The sequence below is a fragment of the Spermophilus citellus genome (assembly GCF_964194105.1).
Source record: "Spermophilus citellus genome assembly, chromosome: 12".
Taxonomy (NCBI): domain Eukaryota; kingdom Metazoa; phylum Chordata; class Mammalia; order Rodentia; family Sciuridae; genus Spermophilus; species Spermophilus citellus.
In genome coordinates, this window is record NC_138198.1 from 81,037,163 (window position 1) to 81,063,500 (window position 26,338).

General features: G+C 38.8%; 1 protein-coding gene across 3 annotated transcripts in view; it reads right to left on the reverse strand.

The window, feature by feature from the left end:
* ROCK1 (Rho associated coiled-coil containing protein kinase 1) overlaps window positions 1–23,986 on the reverse strand; it is a 154,981-nt gene extending 130,995 nt beyond the window's left edge. For all 3 annotated transcript variants that reach the window (XR_014018273.1, XM_081262929.1, XM_081262928.1), the window contains exon 1: window positions 23,855–23,986. Coding sequence is in view for 2 of the 3 variants with exons in the window: in XM_081262929.1 (XP_081119055.1) it covers window positions 23,855–23,947 (93 nt within the window). In the remaining variant the exon portion in view is untranslated. The remainder of the gene's footprint in view (window positions 1–23,854) is intronic.
* Between the last annotated feature and the right edge of the window lie 2,352 nt (window positions 23,987–26,338).

The following is a 26,338-nucleotide window of genomic DNA, read 5'->3' on the forward strand; positions in this document are numbered from 1 at the left end:
AGTCTCCCAAGCCACTGGGATTACAGATGTGTATCACTGCACCTGGCAATAAACTATTCTTTTGTAGTCTTTTCACGTTAAAACATTTCTTCAGGGCTGGGGATGTGGCTCAAGCGGTAGCGCGCTCGCCTGGCATGCGTGCAGCCCGGGTTCGATCCTCAGCACCACATACCAACAAAGATGTTGTGTCCGCCGAGAACTAAAAAATAAATATTAAAAATTCTCTCTCTCTCTCTCTCCTCTCTCACTCTCTCTAAAAAAATAAAAATAAACATTTCTTCATAAATTAGTATAGAAAACAGCGAGTTCTTTCATTATAGCAAGCCATAGAACAGGTTGTGGGAATTATAAAAAAATTTCATATCAACCAAATAAAACAAAACCAACTTGTTCAGCAAGTATCAGAAAGGGACCATCCTCTTTCATGTAGCCTGGTGTCTTCTTCAACTCCGTGTGTGTGTGTGTTTTAACTTTATTTAAAATGGGGGGGGGGGCAGTATTTTGCACATGGTTCTAGAGGTACAGAGGCCTCATCTGGTGATGGCCTTTTTGCTGACCAAGTCCCAAGGCAGTGCAATGCATCACCTGGCAAGAGTCAGGGAACGCATGTCCTTTAACTGTTTCTAAAAGAGAAAAGAATGTCTATTAAATGGGAGGCAAGACTTTTTCCATTTACTCCCACTTCAATTTAACTTCTTGTCCTCACAGCAGCTTCCTAAAAGTGGTACAGGTATGCAGGAGGTATACTATCTAGCTACTTGGCAACTATTCAGTCCCTCTCAAACAGGGCTATACAATCACCTAAATCCTATTAAAAATACAAAATCCAGCATACAACCTCTCCCAGTTCCAATTCTCATATGGTAGGATTGTATAAAGCACAAGAATCTGTATTTGGTTCTGATATGGCTGATTCCACTGACAGGCATCTGGCAATCCTTCACTATGTCACCAAAAGACATGTATATATCACCAAGGCAAAGTAGCATAAAGGTATCTTTCCCTTAAAAACAAACTTTAGAGCTGGGGATGTGGCTCAAGCAGTAACGCGCTCACCTGGCATGCGCGGGGTGCTGGATTCGATCCTCAGTACCACATAAAAAATAAAATAAAGATGTTGTGTCCCCTGAAAACTGAATCAATATCTTTCTCTCTCTCTCTCTCTCTCTCTCCCTCCCCCACCCCTCTCCACTCTCTCTTTAAAAAGATAAAGAACAAACTTTATCCCAGGTGGTGGTCTTGAAGTCAGTCTCTAAGAACTGGATGGTAAAGTGGAAAATTCAATAATTTTTAAATAATGTTTTCTACTTGAGAAAAGCCATTTCCAAAAAAATAAAATATAAACTATCACTATTTGGGTTTCCCTTAATGATGAGTTTCCCTTTTAGTAGGGAGGTATATGTTGTTTGGCATTGTCCATCATGTCATTTCCTTTTCTCTTGATAAATGAAATCCAATTTCCACCAATCCCTCCTGCAACTCTAACATACCTTGGTTTTGGCTGGCTCACTCCCTAGTTCTGAGACTGAAGCAGACCTATTAAGCTCATTAGCAACAATTCTATGATCATCATGATTTGTTCAGATAGAGGAACAGGACCTAAGTTGGTCAGTAGAAACTCTTTGAAGGTCAGAAGAAGAGAATTTTTCTTTTCATTGTAAGTGAAGCTAATGGCCTCATCTTGCAACCACTAAGAGCTGCCTAATTAAGAAAGGAAATAAGAAGAAAGAGATCTGGAAACCCAACTTCTAGTCGCATCATTTGAGCTTCGAATCAAGACACTATTTAAGGGCTGGCGTTGTAGCTCAGTGATAGAGTGCTTGCCTAGCATATGTGAGGCACTGGGTTTGATCCTCAGCACCACATCAATAAACAAACAAACAAATAAATAAATAAAGGTATTATGTCCATCTACAATTTTAAAAAAAATTTTTTAAATGACATTACTGGACATAGAATCTACCTAAGAAATATTCAGAGGCTTTTTTAAAATTTTGGTTGGGTTTTCAATCTTGTACAATCAAAAATTCCTGACCAAGGGGTTGGGGTTATGGCTCAGTGGTAGCACGCTCACCTAGAATGCATGAGGCACTGGATTTGATCCTCAGAACCACATAAAAACAAAATAATGTGATTGCCTAAAACTAAAGATACATAAATAAATAAATGTTTAAAAAAATTCCTGACCAATTGTTGAGAGCCACAGCCAAAGGGGCCCCAGCAAACTTCCAGCTGCCGGCTGATGATTGGGTCACAGCGGCCCCAGCAACATCTAGCTGATTGGCTCCTCTGCAGTGATGTTCATTGGGCTGTTTCCCCGCCCTTCAGACTGCCAGCTGATGATTGGTTCACAGCGGCCCCAGCAACATCTAGCTGATTGGCTCCTCCACGGAGCTGCTCATTAGGGGACTTCTTTGGCTCCGCCCACGCGACCCAGCCACCCAGCCTCAAGAGCAGGAGGATTGTGGGAGGTGGTGAGGTTTGTGTGGGGGTGAGAGGCTTGGGGAAGCCGGTGGTGGCAGTTGGGCTCTGAGGGTTTTTTCCTGAGGAGCTGTTTTGTTTGTCGTTTGTTGTTCTAAAAATAAAGTTAGTTTCTTTTGACAAGTGGCTCCTGAATTGTGCCCAGCCAGACTGCAGCATTTGGTGGCTCGCACGGGGAGCGACTGAGGGTAAGTAAACTGCTCGCCCCTGAGGGCAGGGCAAGAGGATGGGTAGCCATTCTAAGTTTCCTCTTTTGTTTTGCTTCATTTTTGTTTTAACTTGCCTGTCCCTGGAGATGAGTGAGATGGAAGAAAAACCGCTCACATCTGAGGAAAAACTATTTGCGTCTGAGGAACAGATAGGGAGAAAGGACGGATACACATTTCAGGAGGATAGAAAGGCTGATATAATGAATTATTGTTCCATTTTTATTGCATTCTGTCTCGGTTTTGTTTGGCGTCATCTTGTTGGGTTGTATTATAGTAGAAATACGGGATCAGAAATTAGTAAAAAACAAACCGAAAGACTGTTAAGTAAATTATTAGAGGAAGGAGGCTTCCCAGTAAAATCAAGAGCACTCAGGGCATACGTTGATATAATACAAAAATGTAGCCCATGGCTTTTTAAGGAGGAGTTGTTAGATATATCACAATGGAACCATCATGGTGAAGATTTAAAAAGAATAGAAAAGAACAACCCAGGGACTCTTCCAGTTGGCACGTTGCCATTGTGGACGTTCGTATCTGGTTTGCTTAGTCCAAAGCCTTCAGTTCAGACAAAGGTAGAGGAAGGAGAAGACATATTGATTCAAGTAAAAGATAAGGTCTCTCAAGTTAGTCAGAAAGAGGAAAAGATTCAAGTAAAAGAGAAGGTCTTTCGAGCTAGTGAGACAGAGGAAGGAAGTTTAGAGCAGAAAAAGCCATCAGGGGAAAAGTTACAACAGGAGACTGCTAATAACACCTTTCTATCAGAGAGTGTAAGTGTCCAACCATCAGCACCACCTCTACAGGAGACTGCTACTAACAGCATTCTATCACCAGAGGGCATAAGTGTCCAATCAACAGCACCACCTCCATATGCTAGGAGACTCCCAACCCCCGCAGTTGATAGTTGGGATCCTGAGACAGGATCTCAAGTATGCCCTGTATATGAGGTAGGTGGGCAGCGAATTTACCAGGGTTTAAATTTCAAAACAGTGAAGGAGCTAAAAGAGGCTGTAACAACCTATGGTCCTCAAGCACCCTTCACTGTAAGCTTGGTCGAATCCATTACCAACTTAAACATGACGCCAGCAGATTTGGCTAATATTTGTAAAGCTGTGCTAAATGGAGGACAATACCTGTTATGGAAGGTTGCCGATGAGGAATTTTGCAAGGAGACGGCTAGGCGAAATGCAGCAGCTGGTTATCCTCAGAGAAATCTAGATATGTTGTTAGGAAAGGGACCTTATGAGGATCGGCAACAACAAATTGCATATGATCCTGGTGTATATTTACAAATTGCTGTAGATGCAGTTAAGGCACGGAAGACTTTACAAGGACATGGAGGTTTACAAGGTCAATTATCTAAGATAATACAAGGAGCTAATGAACCTTACACTGAATTTGTAGATAGGCTTATTCAAACAGCTACCAGAGTTTTTGGGAATACAGAACAAGCAATGCCATTAATAAAACAACTGGCTTATGACCAAGCAAATCGTTGGTGCAGAGATATCATTAGACCATGGAAACAAGAAGATTTAAACACATATATTAAATTATGTAGAGACATTAATGAACAAGAGCAAGTCATGGCAGCTGCAGTAAAACAGGCTTTAGATGCCAGAGACAATAATGAACAAGGGCAAATTGTGGCAGCTGCAGTAAAACAGGCTTTATATGCCAGGCCAAGAACATACTACAATTGTCAACAAACAGGACATTTTAAAAGGAATTGCCCCATAGGAGGAGGGTTTAACAAAACTAGGTATCAAAGGAGTAGAATACCGGGTATTTGCCCACGATGCCGTAAAGGGAGACATTGGGCTAATGAATGCCGTTCTCAAACCACCATAGAGGGTACTCCATTACATTGGGCTAATGAATGCCGTTCTCAAACCACCATAGAGGGTACTCCATTATCAAAAAACGAACAAGGACCAAGTGTTTATCCACGATATCGTGGAGAAAGGCATCGGGCTCCGTTGCCAAAAAATGGACTGGGGGGCCCAATGCTCCGGGGCCCCAAACCACAAATATACGGAGCACTGGAGGAATCCAGCAACCCCATCAGGGTAGTGACCAGGACACATTGTCCATCAGATCCCTCATCAGACAAACCAGAGGGAGCGCAGGGTTGGACATCTGCGCCTCCGCCAGATCAGTACTAACTCCAGAGATGGGAGTTCAAATCATTCCCACAGGGGTAAAAGGACCTCTTCCCAAAGGAAAAGTAGGCTTATTATTGGGACGCAGCTCTTCTACTCTAAAAGGACTTTTGATAAGTCCTGGGGTAATTGATCCCGATTATGAAGGTGAAATAAAAATTATAGCCAGTTCTCCAAAGGGTATATCAGTAATTTCACCAGGAGATAGAATAGCACAGTTACTAATAATACCAAGCCTACATGATAAATTTTCCAGTCATGCTGTAGAAAGAGGTTCCAAGGGATTAGGCTCCACAGGTGTAGATTGGGCTATGCTTTCTTTAAATTTAGATTCTCGCCCCATGCTAAAACTAAATATTCAAGGACATGAATTTAATGGGCTACTGGATACAGGTGCAGACCTTAGCATCATCTCTCATCAAGAATGGCCAAAACATTGGCCATTACAACAAGCCACTCAAACGCTTCGAGGCCTAGGAGTAGCGACTAATCCCGATAGAAGCGCAATGGTATTAGATTGGAAGGATCCTGAAGGATGTGAAGGAACTATACAACCATATGTATTGGATCATCTTCCCGTAAATTTATGGGAACGAGATGTCTTAGATCAATTAGGTTTGACATTAACAAATAATATCAATCAAAATGCACCCACTATTATGGCTAGACAAGGTTTTAGGAAAGGAAAAAGATTAGAAAAACAAGAACAAGGTATAGCAGCACCAATACAAATAGATCAAGGAACAGACAGACATGGGTTGGATCTTCACAAAGGGCCACTGAGACAATAAAAATTACATGGAAATCAGAAAGACCAGTATGGGTTCCTCAGTGGCCCTTGACTAAAGAAAAGATACAAGTAGCCCATGATCTGGTCAAACAACAATTAGCGGAAGGACATATACAACCTTCTGTATCTCCCCATAATACTCCCATTTTTGTCATCAAAAAGAAATCTGGTAAATGGAGATTATTGCAAGACTTAAGAGCCATTAATAATGAAATGGTCATTATGGGACCTGCTCAATCGGGGATTCCTCAATTGTCTGCTTTGCCAAAAACTTGGTATGTTTTAGTTATAGATATTAAAGATTGTTTTTTTCAATTCCAATTCATCCTGAGGATAGTCCACGTTTTGCATTTACTATCCCTGCACTAAATCATGAAGGTCCTGATCAGAGATATGAATGGAAAGTACTCCCTCAAGGGATGGCTAACAGCCCAACTATGTGTCAAATTTATGTTAACAAAGTAATCCAGCCACTTAGAAATCAAAATCCTGAACTACAAATATTTCACTATATGGATGGTGTATTATTAGCACACAAAGCTAAAAACACATTGCTAGAATGTTATGCCACACTTACAAATTTATTAAAAAATTATAATCTAGAGATAGAAATAGATAAAGTACAATTAAATTTTCCAATTAATTATTTAGGAGTTCTATTATCCTCAACCATGGTCCGTCCACCAAAAATTCAAATACGAGTAGATCAACTCAAATCACTTAATGACTTTCAAAAGTTATTAGGAGACATAAATTGGATAAGGCCTTATCTAGGTATTCCAACAGGAGAATTGGGACCTTTATTTGATATCCTAAAAGGTCCATCAGATCCAAATTCACCCCGAATGTTAACGCCTGAAGCAAGAAAGGCATTAAAAATCATTGAAACATATATGGAAAATATGCATTTGGATAGAATTGATATAAGTTTGCCTTTATTATTTATTGTACTACCAACAAAAAATATTCCTACAGGAGTATTTTGGCAAGAAGGTCCATTATTATGGATACATTTATCTTATTCTCCTAACACTATTCTTACTAGGTATCCTGAGGCTGTAGGACAATTAATACTCAAAGGAATAAAAACAGCAAAGGGAGTATTTGGAATTTCTCCCAATAAAATTATTACTCCATATACTATGGATCAAATTGATGAATTAGCTAATGAGTTAAATACTTGGGCAATAATCATGTGTAAATCTAATGTTTCATTTGATAACCACTTACCTTCTAATCCTTTATTGTCTTTTTGGTCATTGCATCCTGTAACTTTTCCAAAAATAACAAGAAAAACCCCTATCATGAATGTTCCAAATATATTCACTGATGGGTCAAATAATGGTACAGCAGCAATAGTTAAACCTGATCAAACTTTTACATTTTTAGTACCCAAACAATCAGCTCAAAAGGTAGAGCTTAATGCAGTATTACAAGCTTTTGTGATGTTTAAAGATTCTGTATTTAATTTATTTTCTGATAGTCAGTATATAGTTAATGCTATAGTATCCCTTGAAGATGCTGGTAGGATTTTCCCTTCTTCTACTGTTTTCTCTTTGTTTTCCACTATACAAAGTCTAATCTGGGACAGAAAAGATCCATTCTTTATAGGACATATCAGGGCACATACAGGATTGCAATGATTTAGCAGATAAAACTACACATGACATACATATTTTCTCTACACTAGAAGAAGCTATAAATTTTCATAAAAGGTTCCATGTCAATGCTAATACTTTACAAAAGCGTTTTAAAATAACTAAGGAACAAGCTAGACAAATAATAAAACAATGTCAAAATTGTGTGACCTTTTTACCACAAGTTAATCCTAGAGGATTGATACCTAACCATATTTGGCAGATGAACGTCACACACTTGCCAGAATTTGGAAAATTAAAATATTTGCATGTTACAGTTGATACTTCTTCTGGATTTTTGATGGGCTCCCTTCATGCCGGAGAAAAAACTAAATATGTTATAGCTCATTGCTTACAAAATTTTGCCACTGTGGGCATTCCAAAACAGTTAAAAACAGATAATGCCCCTGGTTATACTTCTACCTCTTTTAAACAATTTTGCTCATCATTTGGCATTACTCATATAACAGGAATCCCATACAATCCACAGGGACAAGGCATAGTTGAAAGAGCTCATTAAACTATTAAAATGTACTTATTAAAGCAAAAAGACGGAATTGGGAAGGGGTATATATTCCCCAAAGATAAACTTAAAATAACGCTTTTTACTCTAAACTTTTTAAATTTGGATTCATCAGGACTTAGTGCTGCAGAAAGGCATATGTGTCCAAAAAATGTACATAAGCCCAAGGTACTTTGGAGAGATATTCTAACAGGACAATGGAAAGGTCCTGACCCAATAATTGTCTGGAGTCGGGGGTCTGTTTGTGTGTTTCCACAGGAAGAACAGCAGCCGATTTGGATTCCGGAGAGATTAACTAAAGTCCTGACCCAGTGATTGTCTGGAGTCGGGGGCCTGTTTGTGTATTTCCACAGGGAAAACAGCAGCCGATTTGGATTCCAGAGAGATTAACTAAAGCGATTTCTACAGACCAAAAAGAAGATGATTTGGCTCAAATCCATAACAGCTGATATCCAAAACTCCAATTTGGCTATCCTTACATCTGCGACAGAACCAGGATGCTTTTTTCAATATCTATTTTATTACTGCCCTTTCCCATATCATGAAGTTCTATTTTGTTTTTTGAGCTCATACAGACCTAGGTTAATGTTTTGCTGATCAGTTCTATTTTTTTTTTTTTTGACTATAGAGTTTTTAAACATTGCAATGGAGATTTCACCTGTAAAAAGTTATAAGGCCTTTACTATTATGTTATGTGTTGTATGTATTATGTGTGCACACTTGTGTTTTGTGTTATATGTTTGAATGTACGTATGTCCATATATCATATATGATGAGCGCTCATGAAAAAATGGATCCAAATATTTTTTTTTATTCACGTGATTTAAATGGTTTAATTTAAATTGGGTAAATAACTGTTAAGAATTGTTTTAATATGTAAACAAAAAATGTTAACAGATCTGTTTGTTTACTTTCACCTTTCCTTTTCATTATATTTAATAATTCTCTTCAAGATAATGTAAATTGTTAAGAAAATTGTTTTCTTTTCTCTTCAAGATAACGTAAATTGTTAAGAAAATTGTTTTCTTTTAGTGCCTTCTGGAATGTTACATAATTTTTTCTTTAGCCATTATTGCTAGAATTCCTATCTTCATCCCAGTGCTGGTGAAGACAAAGATAAAACTAATCTACAGTTTCTGCAATACCCATCACTGAACTGCTTGCAGAACTTGCCTAAACTATGTGTCACTTGTATGCATTGTGAACTCACTTGTATGCATTGTGAACTATCTGTTGGTGCAGCGACTTGTGGTAGTGTTGGAGTATTTTTACTGATGATGTCATCGGTTGTACAATTTTTCCAACAAGAGCCGTCAACTGGCTTGGTGTATCTTCCTCCCTTCTGCTTGTCATGACAAAGACCTCTCCACAGGTGTGGCTGTATACTGGACCGGTAGTCAATGACGGGTAAGATCCAATTACAATGGTACCAACCTAAGACAGGAGGCTGATGCCCTGAGGTCAGCTCATCCGAAGACGGGTAAGGACCATATGTAGTATTGGACAACCTAAGGCAGGCACGGTCCCTAAGCCACATGCTTGTTGTTTAAACAGAGAGGGGGAGATGTTGAGAGCCACAGCCAAAGGGGCCCCAGCAAACTTCCAGCTGCCAGCAAACTTCCAGCTGCTGGCTGATGATTGGGTCACAGCGGCCCCAGCAACATCTAGCTGATTGGCTCCTCTGCAGTGATGTTCATTGGGCTGTTTCCCCACCCTTCAGACTGCCAGCTGATGATTGGGTCACAGGGGCCCCAGCAACATCTAGCTGATTGGCTCCTCCACGGAGCTGCTCATTAGGGGACTTCTTTGGCTCCGCCCACGTGACCCAGCCAATCAGCCTCAAGAGCAGGAGGATTGTGGGAGGTGGTGAGGTTTGTGTGGGGGTGAGAGGCTTGGGGAAGCCGGTGGTGGCAATTGGGCTCTGAGGGTTTTTTCCTGAGGAGCTGTTTTGTTTGGCGTTTGTAGTTCTAAAAATAAAGTTAGTTTCTTTTGACAAGTGGCTCCTGAATTGTGCCCAGCCAGACTGCAGATACATAAATAAATAAATGTTTAAAAAAATTCCTGACCAATATAGGTAAAAAGGAATCTTTATAATAGGCTCTCAGCCTTCAACTCACTAAATTCAGTGGTTACTCTGGAACTACTAGAAGAAAGAAGAGTAAGCCAAGGACTGGGCTGAATGCTACAATTATAAAACAAGTCCACTGTTTCTACTCAGATAATAATTTAATAATAATCCATTTAAGAATAACAAATACAAACTATAAAAAATATGTGAAGTTATTAAGTTTTTCCTCTTCTACTCAAGAAGACTGTAGATGCAATGGGAAATGGGGCCAAGTGGGGTAATGCCAACAGGTCAGTTAGCAACCTGGAGTAGCAAGATAAGCTCCTGCAGGTGAAAAACCTTGGAGTCAAGACAGAGGAATACAGGGCCTATTGGCAAAAAAGATCAAGAAGTCACTTATCAGATTACACTAATTCTGTGAGGTTTCAAATACTGCTATGAAAAAAATGTACAAAGCTTATCTCATTTAATCCTCATCACCACTCTAAGAAGTACATTATTATTCACTCCATCTTACAGGCTGAGTAAAATGCAGTTTAGGAGAGTTTAGGTGACTTATCTAAAATCAAGAAAAAGGGAGAAAAAGGAAGGGGTATTAGCGTGAATATCTGCAATACTGTCTACTCTGCCCCACTGCCTTCATTTTCCTGGAAACTACCTGTCTATTCTTATAGTTCTCATGTGATTGTAACCTCCTTATCACAATTGATTAGTTAAGAAATAGGCACATGACTCAAGCAAACAATGAATTCAATCAATGAATCAATGAATCCTTTCTTCCAGAGGTCTAGATTTAAAATTCAAAGATCCGAAGTCAGTAGTCACAGTTGAAGCTATTACATACAAAGCTCTGGCATTCTGGCCACCCATATTTCCACATGTAACTAAAATCAGTCTATAATCAGGGAAAACTATGTCAACATAAAGTATATGAAAATACAGAAAGAGGGCTTTGCTTGCATTTGAGGTCTATATTCCAGTTCTTGGAGAAATTCAACTGAATCTTTTACCTTTAATAAGATCAAAGTTCACTGAATCTATCAATTATTTTTGTGTACAAAAATTCAAGTTGGGTTCCATTACTGAAAGAGTCCTGATTCAGAGAGAGAAAGAATGGGAGAATGGGGACAGAAAGGTAACCATTCAAAACAAACAGTAAATATTAACAGAACACTAATATTCAGAATTATTTAATCTTAAGGAATTTAAATAGAGAAGGAAGATTAACACAGAATACAGGCCCATACCAAACAGCTATGATATAATAAAAATGGTATAACTACCTGAGACCAGTTATACTATAATATCTCATAAAAGAAAATAACAATGTAATACAATTATGATTTACATTACACTACAAAGATGAGAAAACTAGTAAACAGGACATGGGGGAGAATTCAAGGAAAGGAAAAGGTAGGCGCCAGAAATAGGAAAGCAAAGGTAGGAAAGAACAAATAAATTACTGAAGAAAATCCACCTGGAGCACAGTCTGGGGGACTAGTAGAAATTAAGATTAAATAAAAGTTAGGCTGAGACCACATGACAAAAAGCACTAGGATTTAGAAAAAGATAAGAGTGTGGATCATATTGGCATATTCCTAGGCTATCCCACTATTCCATGAATGTTCAATTGAAAAATTGGATTTGGGTGGGACAGCAAAAAGAGAAATCATAGATCAGATTCAAGAAATATTAAAAATAAAGTATCATATTCAATTTTCCTCCCAAGTTTCTAAGCAGTAATTTTACCTATAGTTGAGCTTTCATCAAATCAATACTACAGATAAAACCAGAAGAAAAGTAACTATTAACACATATCAGTGTGTGTAACTATGATGCTGTATATAGAAAATTTCATGGGGCTGGGGATGTGGCTCAAGTGGTAGCGCGCTCGCCTGGCATGAGTGCGGCCCGGGTTCGCTTCTCAGCACCACATACCAACAAAGATGTTGTGTCCGCCAATAACTAAAAAAAAAATAAATATTAAAAAAAAAAGAAAATTTCATTTAATCCTCAGAATTAAAACCTATAAAGTTCCTATTTTGCAGATTAAATATGTTCAGGCTCTAAGAAGTTAGACAACTTGTCCAAGGTCACACAAATAAATAAAACCTGGCCTAAGGAGTCAGAAGATAGCTAATAATTCACGTGGTCAACACAAAACTCCAGGACAAATCATTAAGATACACAGTGATAACAAGCAATGATGATAATAATTGCTAACATTTACAAAACACCAGGAACTATGCAAAGCACTTCATATGCATTATACCATTTAGTATGGGAAAATGATATACTTGAATGTTAAAACTGTTAAGAACTTTGCCCAAAAGTCAGAGAACTAAAAGTGTCTGACCTGAGTGGGATTCACACATCATAGCCTGATTCCAGAACTCACACTCTTAATCACTTAGGCCTTCACCACTATGCCTCCCTAACCACTAGCCTACTAGAACTGAGCAGAGAAAATACAATTAGGATGACATGAATAATCCCTTTAGGATGGATGATAAAAACTGGAGAAACATTTTCTTACTGTTATAGAAGTAGTAAAACCCAAGCAACCATTCAAAGAAAAATGGAAGCATATATCTAAAATATAAGATTGGGAATTTAAATAAACTCATATCTACAGACAAGTTAATTTGGAAATGGTTTTGATTAGTGACTCTAGTATTATACTCCTAAATACAACCAAGGTTCAAAGTCCATACAGTTGTTTTAATTTATAATTGAGAGTCAAGGGTAGAATTCAGGACTTCCAACTCCACATTCTTTCACTATTCAAAACACACATTCTTAGAAATCAAGCAAGCGCACATGCGTGTGTGTATAATATATATATTAGTTGGTTAGGCTTGACAAGGCAGTTCTGTTTATGTTATTTAATAATAATAAACATGGTATAACTGGATATCATAGAGCTCTAGTAAATTATTAAGCACCAAAACCTAGTAAATCCTAAAGCCAATGTTTGAAACTAGTTTTCTCTGATTTAAAAACTCACGTTCTTGGGCTGGGGATGTGACTCAAGCGGTAGCACATTCGCCTGGCATGCGCGGGGTGCTGGGTTCAATCCTCAGCACCACATAAAAATAAAATAAAGATGTTGTGTCCACCGAAAACTATAAAAAAATAAATATTAAAAAAAACTCGAGGGGATCATGATTATGATCCTCTAACAAATAAACAGTTTCTCTTCTATAACAATAAAAAAAAAAACTCACGCTCTTTAATATGTGCATGGGAGAGTGGAGGTAAAGAATGGCCCTACTAGATAATAAAAGCTAAAAGATAAAGTCTTAATAATTGGCATGTGGTACTAGCACACGAATAAACAAGACAGACCAATGCAAGAGAAAGTTTAGAAATAATTCCAAGTACATATGGAAATGTAATATATGAAAAAAGTGACATCTTAGCCCAATAAAGATAGTCATTTTAAAATAAAGGCTGTGAAGATAACCAGATAGCTATCTGGATAAATATAAAATTGAAGCTGAACATAGTGGTGCACCCCTGTAATCCCAGCGGCTCAGGAGGCTGAGGCAGGGGGATCAAATGTTCAAGGCCAGCCTCAGCAATTTAGTGAGGCCCTAAGTAACTCAGTGAGACACTGTCTCTAAATAAAATACAAAAAAAGGGCTGGGGAATGTGGCTCAGCAGGTTAAGCACCCCTGGATTCACTCCCTACTAAAGACAAAACTGGATGTATCTTAGAAGAAAATATGGATAAATCTCTTTATAACCTGGACATGAGGAAAATCTCTCTATGACTCAAAGTCTTTTAAGCAACAATAGAGAAGACTAATCTGAATATTCTTTTTAAAAAAATTGTGTGGCGGGCTGGGAATGTGGCTCAAGCAGTAGCGCGTTCACCTGGCATGCATGGCGGCGCTGGGTTCGATCCTCAGCACCACATACAAACAAAGATGTTGTGTCCGCCGAAAACTAAAAAATAAATATTAAAAAATTCTCTCTCTCTTTCTCTCTCTCATCTCTCTCTCTTTAAAAAAAAATTGTAGATATTTGCATTTTGCCACAGAAATAGGGCTATCCCTAATATATTAAAAGAAACTCCTAAAAAAATGAAGGAAAAAAAAACTTTAAATGGCCCTTAAAATCTGAGATGTTCATAATTCTAACTCATAAGAGAAACAAATTACAACTGTACTGAGTCCTTACTTTTCACCTATTAAAATTCAAAAGTCTTAGCATACTGTTCATGAGGACAATAGATAACCCCTCATACCAATGCAAATGTGAAACATCTTAACTCCTTGAAGAGGGAGAATACTTCAACAATTAGCAAAATTACACATGCATATACCTTTGACTCTGCAATCTCACTTCTAGGAACCAACTCTAAAGACACCCTGGCAAAAATATGAATTGACTTATATGCTTTTGTCTTTGTGTGTGTGTGTGTGTGGTGCTGGGGATTAGAACGCAGGGCCTTGTGCACACAAGGCAAGGACTCTCCCAACTAAGCTATATCCCCACCCCTGAACTGACTTACATGGAATGTTACTAACTGCAAAAGATCATGAACACCACAAATGTCCACTGATATGAAATTGAATAAACAATGTTACAAAACAGCAAACTATGCAGCTACCAAAAAGAAAGGAAGATCTCCATACACCAAGATAGGATCACTGTATATGTTACTATGTATCAGAAATGGATAAAAATATGAATTTTTAAAAAAAGAACAGGAAAGGGAAGAGAAGAGAGTAGAAGAGGAGATGGATGAAAATGAGATTCTTCTAAACATCTTGAATAGTTTCCATGGAAAAGTTTTACATACAAAAAAAAAATAAATTAAAAAGAAAGCAATTCCTAAATATTTAAAACAACTTCAAATGATTTAGCCTAGCTGATGTCAAGGTGGTAAAATAATCTGTATGAAGTACCTTGTCTTCTTTTCAAAACCAAAATTCTGGGCTGGGATTGTAGTGGCAGAGCTCTTGCCTCGAACGAGGCCCTAGGTTCAATTCTCAGGTCCACATAAAAATAAATATATATAAAAATAAAGATATTATGTCCAGATGGACTAAAAAAAATTTTTTTAATCTATTCACTGAATAAAGACAAGAAACAATCTGAACCCAGTAGCAATGAGTATTCAAAACATCCTACCCTACAAAAGGAAAGTTTCCAGGAGAAATGGCTGATTTTCAAATCTGGAACAAGAAATGTACAAGATGAACCTGGGCATCTTAATGTAGCAAAAATAAGGACGCTTTATCAAAGATTATTAGGGTCTTAAACAAGTAACATGGCAGAGCTGGAGATGTAGTTCAGTGGTAGTGCACTTATCTAGCTAGCATGCATGAGGCCCTGGGTTCAATCCCCAGCACCACAAAAACATAACAAAGGGCACCAAAATAAGAAGAGGGTACCATCAATCAAAGGGCAAACTGAGTTATCAGCAGGGATGAAAAAACTGACAAACACACCAAGTATTTTTTAAATGTTTCCATGATGCCAAAAGTAAAAAAAGAAAGAGTGGGAAATAGACATTGGCTATATCTTTCTGCTATACCTTATGGATTGTATATACTCTTCTGCAAACTAGACTTTCAGGTAATGAGAGACCCTAGGAGATTGTAAGGCTGAGAAGAATAAGGGCAGGGGACATATTCCCCTACCTCTTACTGTCAGTTGCCAAATCACTCTTGTCCAAATGTCCCAGGAGTACTGTACTCTCCCTACCAGTTTCCTTAAATATTGTCTTTATCGCTGTAACTAGTCCTTTTCTTAAACTTCCCTCAAATTATCCAGTTTGGCTGTGCCAAATCTATCACAGTAAGGCTCCAAAATACCTTTCTCTGCAAAGTGGCAATTAAAGAAAGACTTAAGTACTCATCCTGTATATTATGAATAGTACTTCAAGGTAACTCAACAGCCCCACTTGGTGAGTTCCCGTTCCTTTCTCAGCAGAACAACTGCTGATCAATGAGAAAGTAATAATAGAATTAGAAAATCATTATTTTGCTATCCCTACTAAACTAACTAAAAATCATCAGTGGATGGAACCATTACATGAAAGTTCAATCAAGTATTTTACAAAGGAAGTTACTAGGCTATTGCCATCTGAACAGAATGATCCAATCTTAACATTACTAAACATAGGCCAGTCAGACATTATATTATAGGCCTCTCCCTGTGATGCTAAAGAAAACACAATCTAAGAAACACTTGAGTGCAGGAACAAGTTAAATTAGTTAAATTACATCATGGAAACTAAAAGAAAATCCAGATAATTAAACGAGGTATGATATGATTAACCCAAGTCTCTTCACCAATTCACTGGAGGAGGGGTGGGAAGTTGGAGGAATGAGAGTTTTCTAAATTAAAGACTTGAAAGACCAAAAAAAAAAAAAAAAAAAAAAAAAAAAACCAACAACAACAACAACCCTAAGCCAACACCACCACCATTTTAGACATTCAGGGAAATGTGAATATAAACAAAATTAATGATACCAAGAATATGTTGGTTTGTTAGACATGATAACAGTTATATAAGAAGATATTCTTGTGTGTGTGTGTGTGTGTGTGTGTGTTTAAGAGAAGCTAACAGAAATATGGTAAGGGTTAAAAGATAATATCTAAATGTTAAGGGGCTGGGATTGTGGCTCAGAGGAAGAGTGCTCACCTCACATGCATGAGGCACTGGGTTCGATCCTCAGCCCCACATAAAAATAAAATAAAGATATGTGTCCACCTAAAACTAAAAAAAAAAAAAAAAAAAATACTTAAAAAATATATCTAAATGTTAACATTTTGGTAAGGAAAAGACTGAATGAATGATGGATAAATCAAGCGTGACAACATTTTGAAAAGTGCAGAATGTGGATAATAGTAGTTCACTATTCTACTGCTGTGTGTGTTTGAAACAAGCAAAACAAAAATCCATGTTTGTTTTTTTCTTTCCCACTCGAATAACTACAGTTTTCAAGCTTGAGTGTCTAAGAAGCCCTATCTCATGCAGACTCAATCCTAGGACTCATCCCCAAAAATTCTTATTTTATTTGTCTGGGCATGAGCCCAGATTTCGTTCTTATTTATTTTTAAATATGGAACACTTCATGAATTTGTGTGTCATCCTTACACAGGGTCCATGCTAATCTTCTCTGTATCATTCCAATTTTAGTATATGTGCTGCCGAAGCGAGCACCCAGATTCCATTTTTAAACAAGTTCCCCAAGTCAATCTGATATAGACAATCTACAGACTCACATCTGAAAATTATATACTTCAGTCTGTGGTACCAAAGTATACATATTCCAAACCTTAACAGAAAGGCATGATCTCGTGTCTCTTACATCCCCTTAGTCTTACCCCACCCCATCTTAGTGCGACAGACATTTAATCAGTCATTTTCATGAGACTATAAACTTCATTAAAGTTGGGCCCGTGTTTTGATTTTACTTGCCGTTATGTCCCCACTGTCTATCATAGGGCCAAGCATACAACACACATCAAATAAACATTTGTTGAATGAATAACAGTAAAGAAAAAAGAAAGAAAGAAACCATGTTAACATGGTCTGCTGTTTCAAAATTAGTTCCAGACAACAATCTGAGAAAATTTTCCATTTCTTGACGAAAGTTGATATAGGAAGTATGGATCAATAAGTCATGAGGTACATAGGCTAGCCTACCTTTCAAAATATAACAGAAGTATAAAACCACCTCTCAGCTTTCTGAGACGCTGGATTTTAGACATTAAACACCTAGCTTCCTACTAATTCTTTAGTAACTATAATAAAAATGTTCTGTATTTCACAGTCCCAAACCGGGAGGACAGATATATTAGAAAAGTAAACTATACACACATTCTAATGGACATACAAATAAGTATATCAATTACTGCTTTCTTTAGTTCAAAAAGTACAAACCCCATAGTTATAACATAAGTCACAAATTCAAAATATAATTGGCAATATAACAATTAAAATTAATTCAGGAACTAGTTCCAAAAACAGTGCTTATCCAAAATGGTACCTATTCTTATATTTCTACTCAACAGCATGTAACCTTTAAATTTACTTTTTTAAATCAAAAGCCAATGATGATTTTTTTAAGTTTTTATTAAATTATAATAAAGACTCAAATGTTTAGAAACACAAAGGACATCAGTTAACTATCTGTCCACTCTTCATTTTACAAATGGGAAAACTGAAGCCCAGATAAGAAAAAGATTTAGTTGGTCACACAGAAAGTTAATAGCAAAGTGAAGCTATGCCAATGCTTATAATTTCCAGTCCAGTGTTCTTTTCACTACTCCGTGTTAATTGCATATTAAAAAAAAAATTACCCACTGTGAATTACAGTACTATCTGTTCAGTCTTTTCTTTTCTTTTTGTTTTGGTACTGGGACTGAGCCCAGGCACTCTTTACTACTAAGCTACAGCCCCAGACCTTTTTCACTTTAAGATGGGGTCTTACTATAAATTGCCCAGACTGGCCTCAAATCTGCAATCGTCCAGCCCTGGCTTCCTGAGTTCCTAGGATTACAGGTGCATACCATGGTACACAACTCTGTTCATCTTCTTGTACACATGTGTGCATGGTATCCAACATCTATGTTATCTTAAAACTAAATGAATATATCCCTTTTGTCTGAGGATGGGAATGGGAAAGTAGAACTACTGGATTATTTTCAGCAACAAAACTCCGTAGTTAATATTTCCTGGTATGTGGACTTTTCATAATAGAATCTGCATTTTTCACTATGTATCCATAATATCAAAATTTATAATCATGAAATAAACTATGAAGTTATATAAAGTCTAACTTAAAACTGAGAATTTACTTCTTGTTCATTATAAACTTTTGTATGTGGTTCCTTCTTCTGGATTAAAAACATTTCTGACTCAAGAGATTAATGAATGACCCAATTCATGTCTCAGCTGTTACTCTGAACCACTTCTCTATACACCCACAGCATGCCTGTAGTGCAAGAAGGCCTATTTACAGAATACATACTCAAAGTGTAAGATACATAGAAAGAGAACAGCAACCAAATGTCAACAAATTAGATCCCAACTATCTTTCATATCAATTGAAACTCAGCACAAAGTAGGTCTCCGAAAGCCCCTCCCAGCTCTATTGAACCGATCTAAACAGCAGCATTTTCAATTATAATTAGATTGGCTGCTTCAATAAAGCCCAGCTGAATTAGGAACTTATAAGCATGGCTTGAGGTGTCAGGTAAATTACTCTGCACTTACAGAAGACATAGCAAGCCTATGCTATGCACAGTGACTAGCACGTATCAATAACACTAAAAATATAATAACGATGGTTATCAATTATCAAATGATCACTAAATGCCACATGCCATTAACTGTTTGCCTGTATTATTTAATTCTTAAAACTAATACTATAACCCCCCTTCCATTTTCCCAACTATGAAACAAGCTTTGAGAGGTTAAAATAACTCACCTTAAAATCTTCCAGCAAGTACATTACAAAGCCTAGATTTGAATCCAAGTTTAGATCCTACACCCTACACAAAGATTTACTGAATAAATAAATGAATTAGAAGACTAGTTTGGCTTTGGTCTTGTTTTTGTTTTTTAATGTTCTTGCAACACACTAACATCAAAATAGCCTATTCTAAACTGGGCAAGTATGTGCCTGTAGCCCCAGCTACCTGGGACACTAAGGCAAGACGATTGCTTGAGCCCAGGAATTTGGTCCAGCCTAGGCATCATAGGAAATACCTATCTCTTTAAAAATAAACAAAAAATGGTCTGATCCAAATCAACCAGATGTGCAACCTTCCTAATGGTATCACCCATTAACAAATCATAAGCACTGGCAGGCATATGGTTTAAGGGTCAAGCATTTAACAGGTTTTTTTCATTTCACCAACCATAACATAATCCCAAATGTGATCAATTCAACTGGCAGGGCATACAGAGAGATTATACAGCAATTATCTAGGATCTGAAATGCTTCTGAATATCCACTGTAATAATTCAGTGTATGAACTAGGACTGTCAAAAAACTTTACAAAAAAAAATTCCAGTTTAGCAACAGGAATAGTAGTGATGTTGACAAAACAGGTAAATTCATACCGAAAGGATTGTTCTGGAAAATGAAGGATTTGAGCGATGACACGACATACAAGTAGACATGCCTAGAAAGCAGGCATATATTTAGCATTTGGAATAAAATAAAAAAGTAAAGTTCCGGGCATCATGGACATTAGCAGGTAGTTGAAGCTGGAAGAATGGATGAATTCTCCAAGACAGTGAAGAGAAAGGTAAGTATTAGAGGACAAAAACTGAGGAAAAGAGAAAAATAAGTCAACAATAAAAAGATGGGAAAGCACTAGGTCAAGGAAGTCCAGGAAAAGAGTATTTAAAGAAAAACAAAGACTAGTGTCCAAACCTTCACTTACACTGTCATTCACATTATGAAAAACTGATTAATGAGAACTGTAGTAATAAATATGCACAAAAGTACAGCACAGCATAATTCTGGTTCTTTTCCCTCTCTTTCACAAGTCCACTAATCCACCTCTACCACTTACGAGGAAAATGAAAAGAAAGGTCATGCTCTTCGAGAAAAAACTGAACAGCCACTTATCAGGGTTCTTCCTGCTACATTATTTTATAACCACTAATATTCATTACTATTCCAAAAGGAAAAGCTGTTTTGTGGGCAAAATTAGGTTTAAACAAGACATTTGCCAGCAAACTGTTCTGAAGTCAAGATTTGGGAACCTCCATTACTGAAGAAACGATCTAGTAAAAGAAATGAATAAGAAATAAGGACAACTCTATATTTTGAGATTACACACATAAAAAATCTAGAACTAGAGTACTACACATGGCACATAATACATAATAATTATCAGTTAAATAAATCAACAAAGGTAAAAATAATAGAGAGAGAAAAGCAGCCCATGTGAAAGGGGGATGGTCCCTCCAAGTTCAGATGAGAAAGAGTAAAAAAAGACACTGAAAACAAGTGACCTAATAAGCCATTCTGACTGGGGACTGGGGCTTGTGGCCCAGTGGTAGAGCACTTGCCTAGCACTTGTGAGGCACTGGGTTTGACCCCAGCACCACATTTAAAAAAAAAAAAAAAAAAAAAAAAACTAACTAAACAAACAAAATAAAGGTATTATATCCATCCACAACTAAAAATATTTTTTTAAATACTATGCAAGGAAAATTTATGCTAGACTGATATGGTAATAAAATTTCAATTGCACCTTTCAATAAATAGTTGTGAAATCAAACAGAAGGGCCAAGATGATGAGGAGGGGGGAGTAATCAAATGTAATCAAATCTGTCCATTAACTGTTCTCTTTTTCAAAATGTTCTTTAGAAGTCTTGGGTTCCATAATACCTAGCTGTTCTAACTCTGCCTGATTGATTTGATACACACATAAAAAAACTAGAACTAGAATACTGCACTTGATTCCTTGATCCTCCTGTTTTCAACCTTCATCTTCCAACCTTGTTTCTAAGGTTTCTCCTTTTATCACTTGAGTTCATTTTAATTTGTACCTCTCTGCAAATGACTTCCAAATCACTCTTTTAATTATGAGCTCAATGCCATATCTCCAATAGTCTACAGGTTCTTTCTTCATGGTTGTCCCACTAAACCCTCAAACACAACAAATTCTAAAACTGAATTTATCTGTAGGCCTATTATTTCTAAACAATTTCCAAACCTGACTTTGCGATTTTCACCATTCTCCCTATAATCCAGGCTCAACATTTTTAGAGTCATCTGACTACTGGCTCTCCTTTGGTTACCCCTTCTTCTCAACTCTACCAATCAAGTTCCATCAAGTCTTCCTTCCTCATTGTCATGCCCCAGTTTGGGGCTTCAATCATTTCTGGATTGTGGTAATGTAAAATCCCCCCAATCTCACCTTATCTTTAGTCTTTTTTACATTAGCTCACCTTACACACAACTGCCAGATTCATCTCTTCATTTATCCTCTGTCTGAGCACTCAAATCTATAATCTAACCCCAATCTGGCCTTCCAATTTTATCTTCTGTTTCCCTAAACATGTCAAAACCAGTCGTCTCCACTCTGTATTTATATTATCCTACACCTCACTGAAGACCCTCTAACCTATCATCCATCATAAGGATACTTTGGCTCTCTCAATTCACAGTAATTTCTTCCCTTCAATTACTAAGAATGGACAGATAGATATTCTAAACAATCACTTGCAATTGATCACTTTTGTGTGTGTGTGGTGCCAGGGATTGAACCCATGGCCTTGTGCATGTGAGGCAAGCACTCCAGCAATTGAGCTATAGCCCCAGACCCTGATCACATATTTTCTTAACTGTGAAGCCTTTTGCTTTATTTCTGTGTATATGTGTGGAATTAATTCTTGTTTTCCTAAACAGATTGGACTCTCAAAGAAAGCACTTGACTTTTATTTCCTTGTATCTTTCACATCTCAAAATACCTCTGAGGTTTCTACCAAATGAAGTCTTAACAAGAGAATAGAAGACAATTAATGAGGGAAAAACAAAACAAAACAAAAAGCCACAAATTCCTTCTTGTAACCCACTTCATAGAATAAGGAGAACAAAAAGCAAAACAAGGCTAGGGATGTAGCTCACTGGTAGAGTCCTTGCCTACCATGTGATCCCCAGCACAGCAAAAAGCAAACCAAAATCTAAGATACAGAGAAATTTAATAAATATTAAAAAACCAATTAGATAAAGAACACATTAAAGATGTGTTCTAATTCCTTGCATTCCTCTCATTCAATAAAATGTTTTAACTTTATTAAGCAATAATCTTCTCTACTATTTCTCAATCTGAAGAACTTCCATAATGTAGGCGAAACATTACAAACACATTACCCACAATACTCTTATTTCATAGTCAAGGATGCTTAGAGTAATTTTGAAAGCTTTGAGGAGAAAACTTACAGACTGAAACCACACACAAGTATTCAGTGTAACTGAAATTATGTTAATTTTAAACAATCCACAAAATTTTCCTGACTCAAAATGAGATTTTTAAATGATATTTCTCTGAATGGCATTATTCTATTCCCTTAATCCCCAAACTGTGCCTATCTAACATTAATTCTCTGAAGACACTAAGATTATTTTCATATACACGCTCCCTGAAATTTTAGTTTTGAAATCATTATGTTTTGTTTGGTCTAACATCATATTACATATACTATAATACTATAATATAATTTTTATTTAAAAAACTATTAAAGAAGTAAAAAGAAATTCACAAAAGAGTTTACAACTATTGGGAATGAAACTTCCATTATTTACAGGTAATTGTATATGCTAATATAGGATTTCGGCTTCTCCTAAGAAGTTTTTTAGAATGTTTTAAAAGTTGACACTGTTACATACAACACCATCAAGAAAAAAAAAAAAGCAGTTATAACATTTGTAAGGTATTTTTCCAATCAACAATGTTGTAAAAGACGCTAACACTGAAAACTTCCTGCAGACTCAAGACGCCTATGACATTTCAACTCAAAAATCACTTCCTCATATCCATTCTTGATTGTCACTTCCAAGTCTACACACTAAATCCCTAGCACATCTAAATCTCTGAATGGAACAGGAGTCTTTCCAACATGACTGTCAAACCGATCAGGAAGATTAATACTTACTAAGATCGCCATTCAAAAAACTATATACGTAGTGGCAGTAAGTGACGTGATAACCTGATATAAGGTTTGCAGCAGCAGGAACTAATGTGTCCTTTGTGAAGAACTGGGCCAGACCTAAAAGTTCAGAGAGCGCTGAGCAAAAAGCCAGTCGCAGAGTAAAAAGGGCCACACCATGTGGTTTTAGTGGTACTCCAAAAATTCTTTGGAAAACAGAAAATCTGGCGTTTTCCACGATGATTATGCATACCTGAGACTCTTTGCAGTTAACCAGAATGAAAACAAGAGTGAGGCAAAACAAGCGGGACCCCAGGCAAGCAAAAGGGAACGAAAGGTGCCACTCACCAACAAACAATCCGAATTCACTTCCGACTTGGGATCCCGTAGCAGGTTGTCGATTTTTTCAAACCGAGTCTCAAAACTGTCCCCAGTCGACATGTTGCTGCTCCTGTGACAATACCCTCGTACCAGCACTAGCAGCGGAAAGCAATTTCAACCAACTTCCTCCGCCGTGGGTTCGCAGCCGCGGGGAGAAGGAGCCGGAACCTCAGGGTCACCAGGTGTGCCCGGTTCCCCCTCCTCCCCCTCACTGAGGGGACCTCGGTTCTCCACACCCCGGGCTGGGGGCGACAGCGACCCACAGCCGCCTGGACGCCCAAAGTCGCATCCCACCCGGCAGCCCCTCACGACAGCCGACAGCGCCGTGGCCAGCAGCCTCGTCGCTCCGGCCAGGCGCTTCAGCCTAGCGGGCCCCGGCTGCCTTCGCCATGGAAGAGCCCCCGTCCCGGGATGGGCAGGAGGAGGGAGAGCAAGAGCAGCAGGGTGGAGACTCCCTCGGGGCAGCCGGGGAGGGAGAAGAGGAAAGGCGAAAGCAAAGGGCGGGCGAGGAGCTGTGCCAGCTGCAGCCGCCGCTCGGGCCACGGGCCGGGCCCGCTCCGCTCTGAGGCGCTGTAGGCGGTCTAGCCCCGCATCCCCGGCTCTACTCAGCCCGGCCCGACACTCCGATCCGTTTCGACCAAAAACGGGTCCCCGTGAGACAGGCTCACTCTCTCATTTTGTCCGGTCGCTGCTAGGGTTGCTGCCGCGGTGTCCGGCGGGTCAGGGCGAGGTCCGTGCCCGATGGAGACTTAGGAGAGGACAAGCTGAAGAACCCGCGGTGAAGAAGACGATAGTTGGGTCCCGGCGGCTGCTGATGGGGGAGCTTCTGGGAGGGGCTGCGGTCCCGGCTGGGAAAAGGGCGAGTCGCGGCGGCGAATGCCTGGGGGGTGGGGCGAGGGGGGCCGAGAGGGACTAATATGTCCGCCTTCCTGTTCAAACAAACGGAGACCGCCGACGCAGACTGCGCATGCGGGGCGCGGACGTTCGGAAGGGGAACCAGCCGGCCCCGCGCGCGCGCGCGCGCACGCTGGCGCCTCTCAAGGCGGGGCCGGGCCGGGTCTCGCCCGGCCAGGCGGGGCGGGAGGCGGGGTGCGCCCCGGGCTTCAGCGGGCAGGCGGGCGGGGACCGCTGGCGGCGGGGAGGAGCCGGCCGCTGCCGCGCCCGGGCCGGCCCTAGGGAGCCACGGAAGGCTACGGAGCAGCTGAGGAGGTCCGGGCCGAGGACCTTTCGCTGCTTCTGTTCGCCGACCTGGCAACTGCCCCAGCTCGGCTTCCTGTCTGCTGCAGCGGGTCGGTAGAACTCAGACTGGAAAGAAAGGGTGCTGGTTACCCTGCTTATCCTTATCATGGCGATAAGGTTCTGTGGAGAGGGCAGGATGCCTTTTCGTCGGTAGGTACCAGCATCTTATTTGAGCACCAGTGGAGTTTGGTTGTCACTGGTGACTCCATCGTCCGTCCCCCGTGAGCCCCGCCGACTTCAGTCTGTGAACGATGCATTGGGACAATTACGAAGCACTCGGAGCATCCCAAGGCGAGCGAGCGTTGTGTTTCTGGAGCCTTTAGGCTTTGACTCCAAAAGATGGACTCAATAGAAGTCAAGTTCAATTAAATTTAAATAGAAAGGGGAAATAATCCCGGGGGTGGGGGAGGCGATCATTCTTGAATCGTTCACATTAGTTCTGTCACGTCGGTAACCCCACTGTAGTGCTCTCCTGGGTGTGTAAAGCTGCTGTTGTAACTTCAAAACATTTAGCGAAATTTAGAATGGTGATTTTATCAGAGCTAATGTGGCACCTGAAAATAATGGGCATTTCCTCCTTGTTGAGTTGCTTCATTGGGTGAAAGACTGGTTACTCAACCTGCTGACAGTATTCTTTCCTGCTGTCAGCAGGAAACCAACCTTCATTTGTTTCTAATCAATCTTTGTTTTTGCTCATAGGTGAAATTAAAGACTGCTACAAATAGAAAACTTGGAAGTTTTACCCTACGCCGGAAAATGCTACAGATGAACCAAATGTTTTCTTATATTAAAAGCATTGCACAGCATCTGAATAGTCCACTGACCTCATGATGGGAGTCAGAGGTTAGGAAAATAACAGTGTTTGAAACATGTTTATTTCTATCATAATTTTATTAGATATGAGAAATATTTAGATATAAGGGCTTCTTGCATAAATCAAGAAGCAAGTCTTCAGAAAAATCATAGAAAAGAAGAAAACTAGAGACAAGCTTCAGGTATTTCATTAAAGTGCTTTCACAGTGACTTTTCTTGGCCCTAGTATTTTAAGTCAGTCATGTGAATTAGATTTATTTTTAAGCAAAGGGCTTAAAATAAATCTGGCATTTACCCTAAAATAAATTTCCTAAACCCTGCTTGTCCTTTATTTTATTACCATTTTTAGGTATTCATAGGAATTTTGTTGTTTCTCAAATTGAACATTCTGTTGCTTTC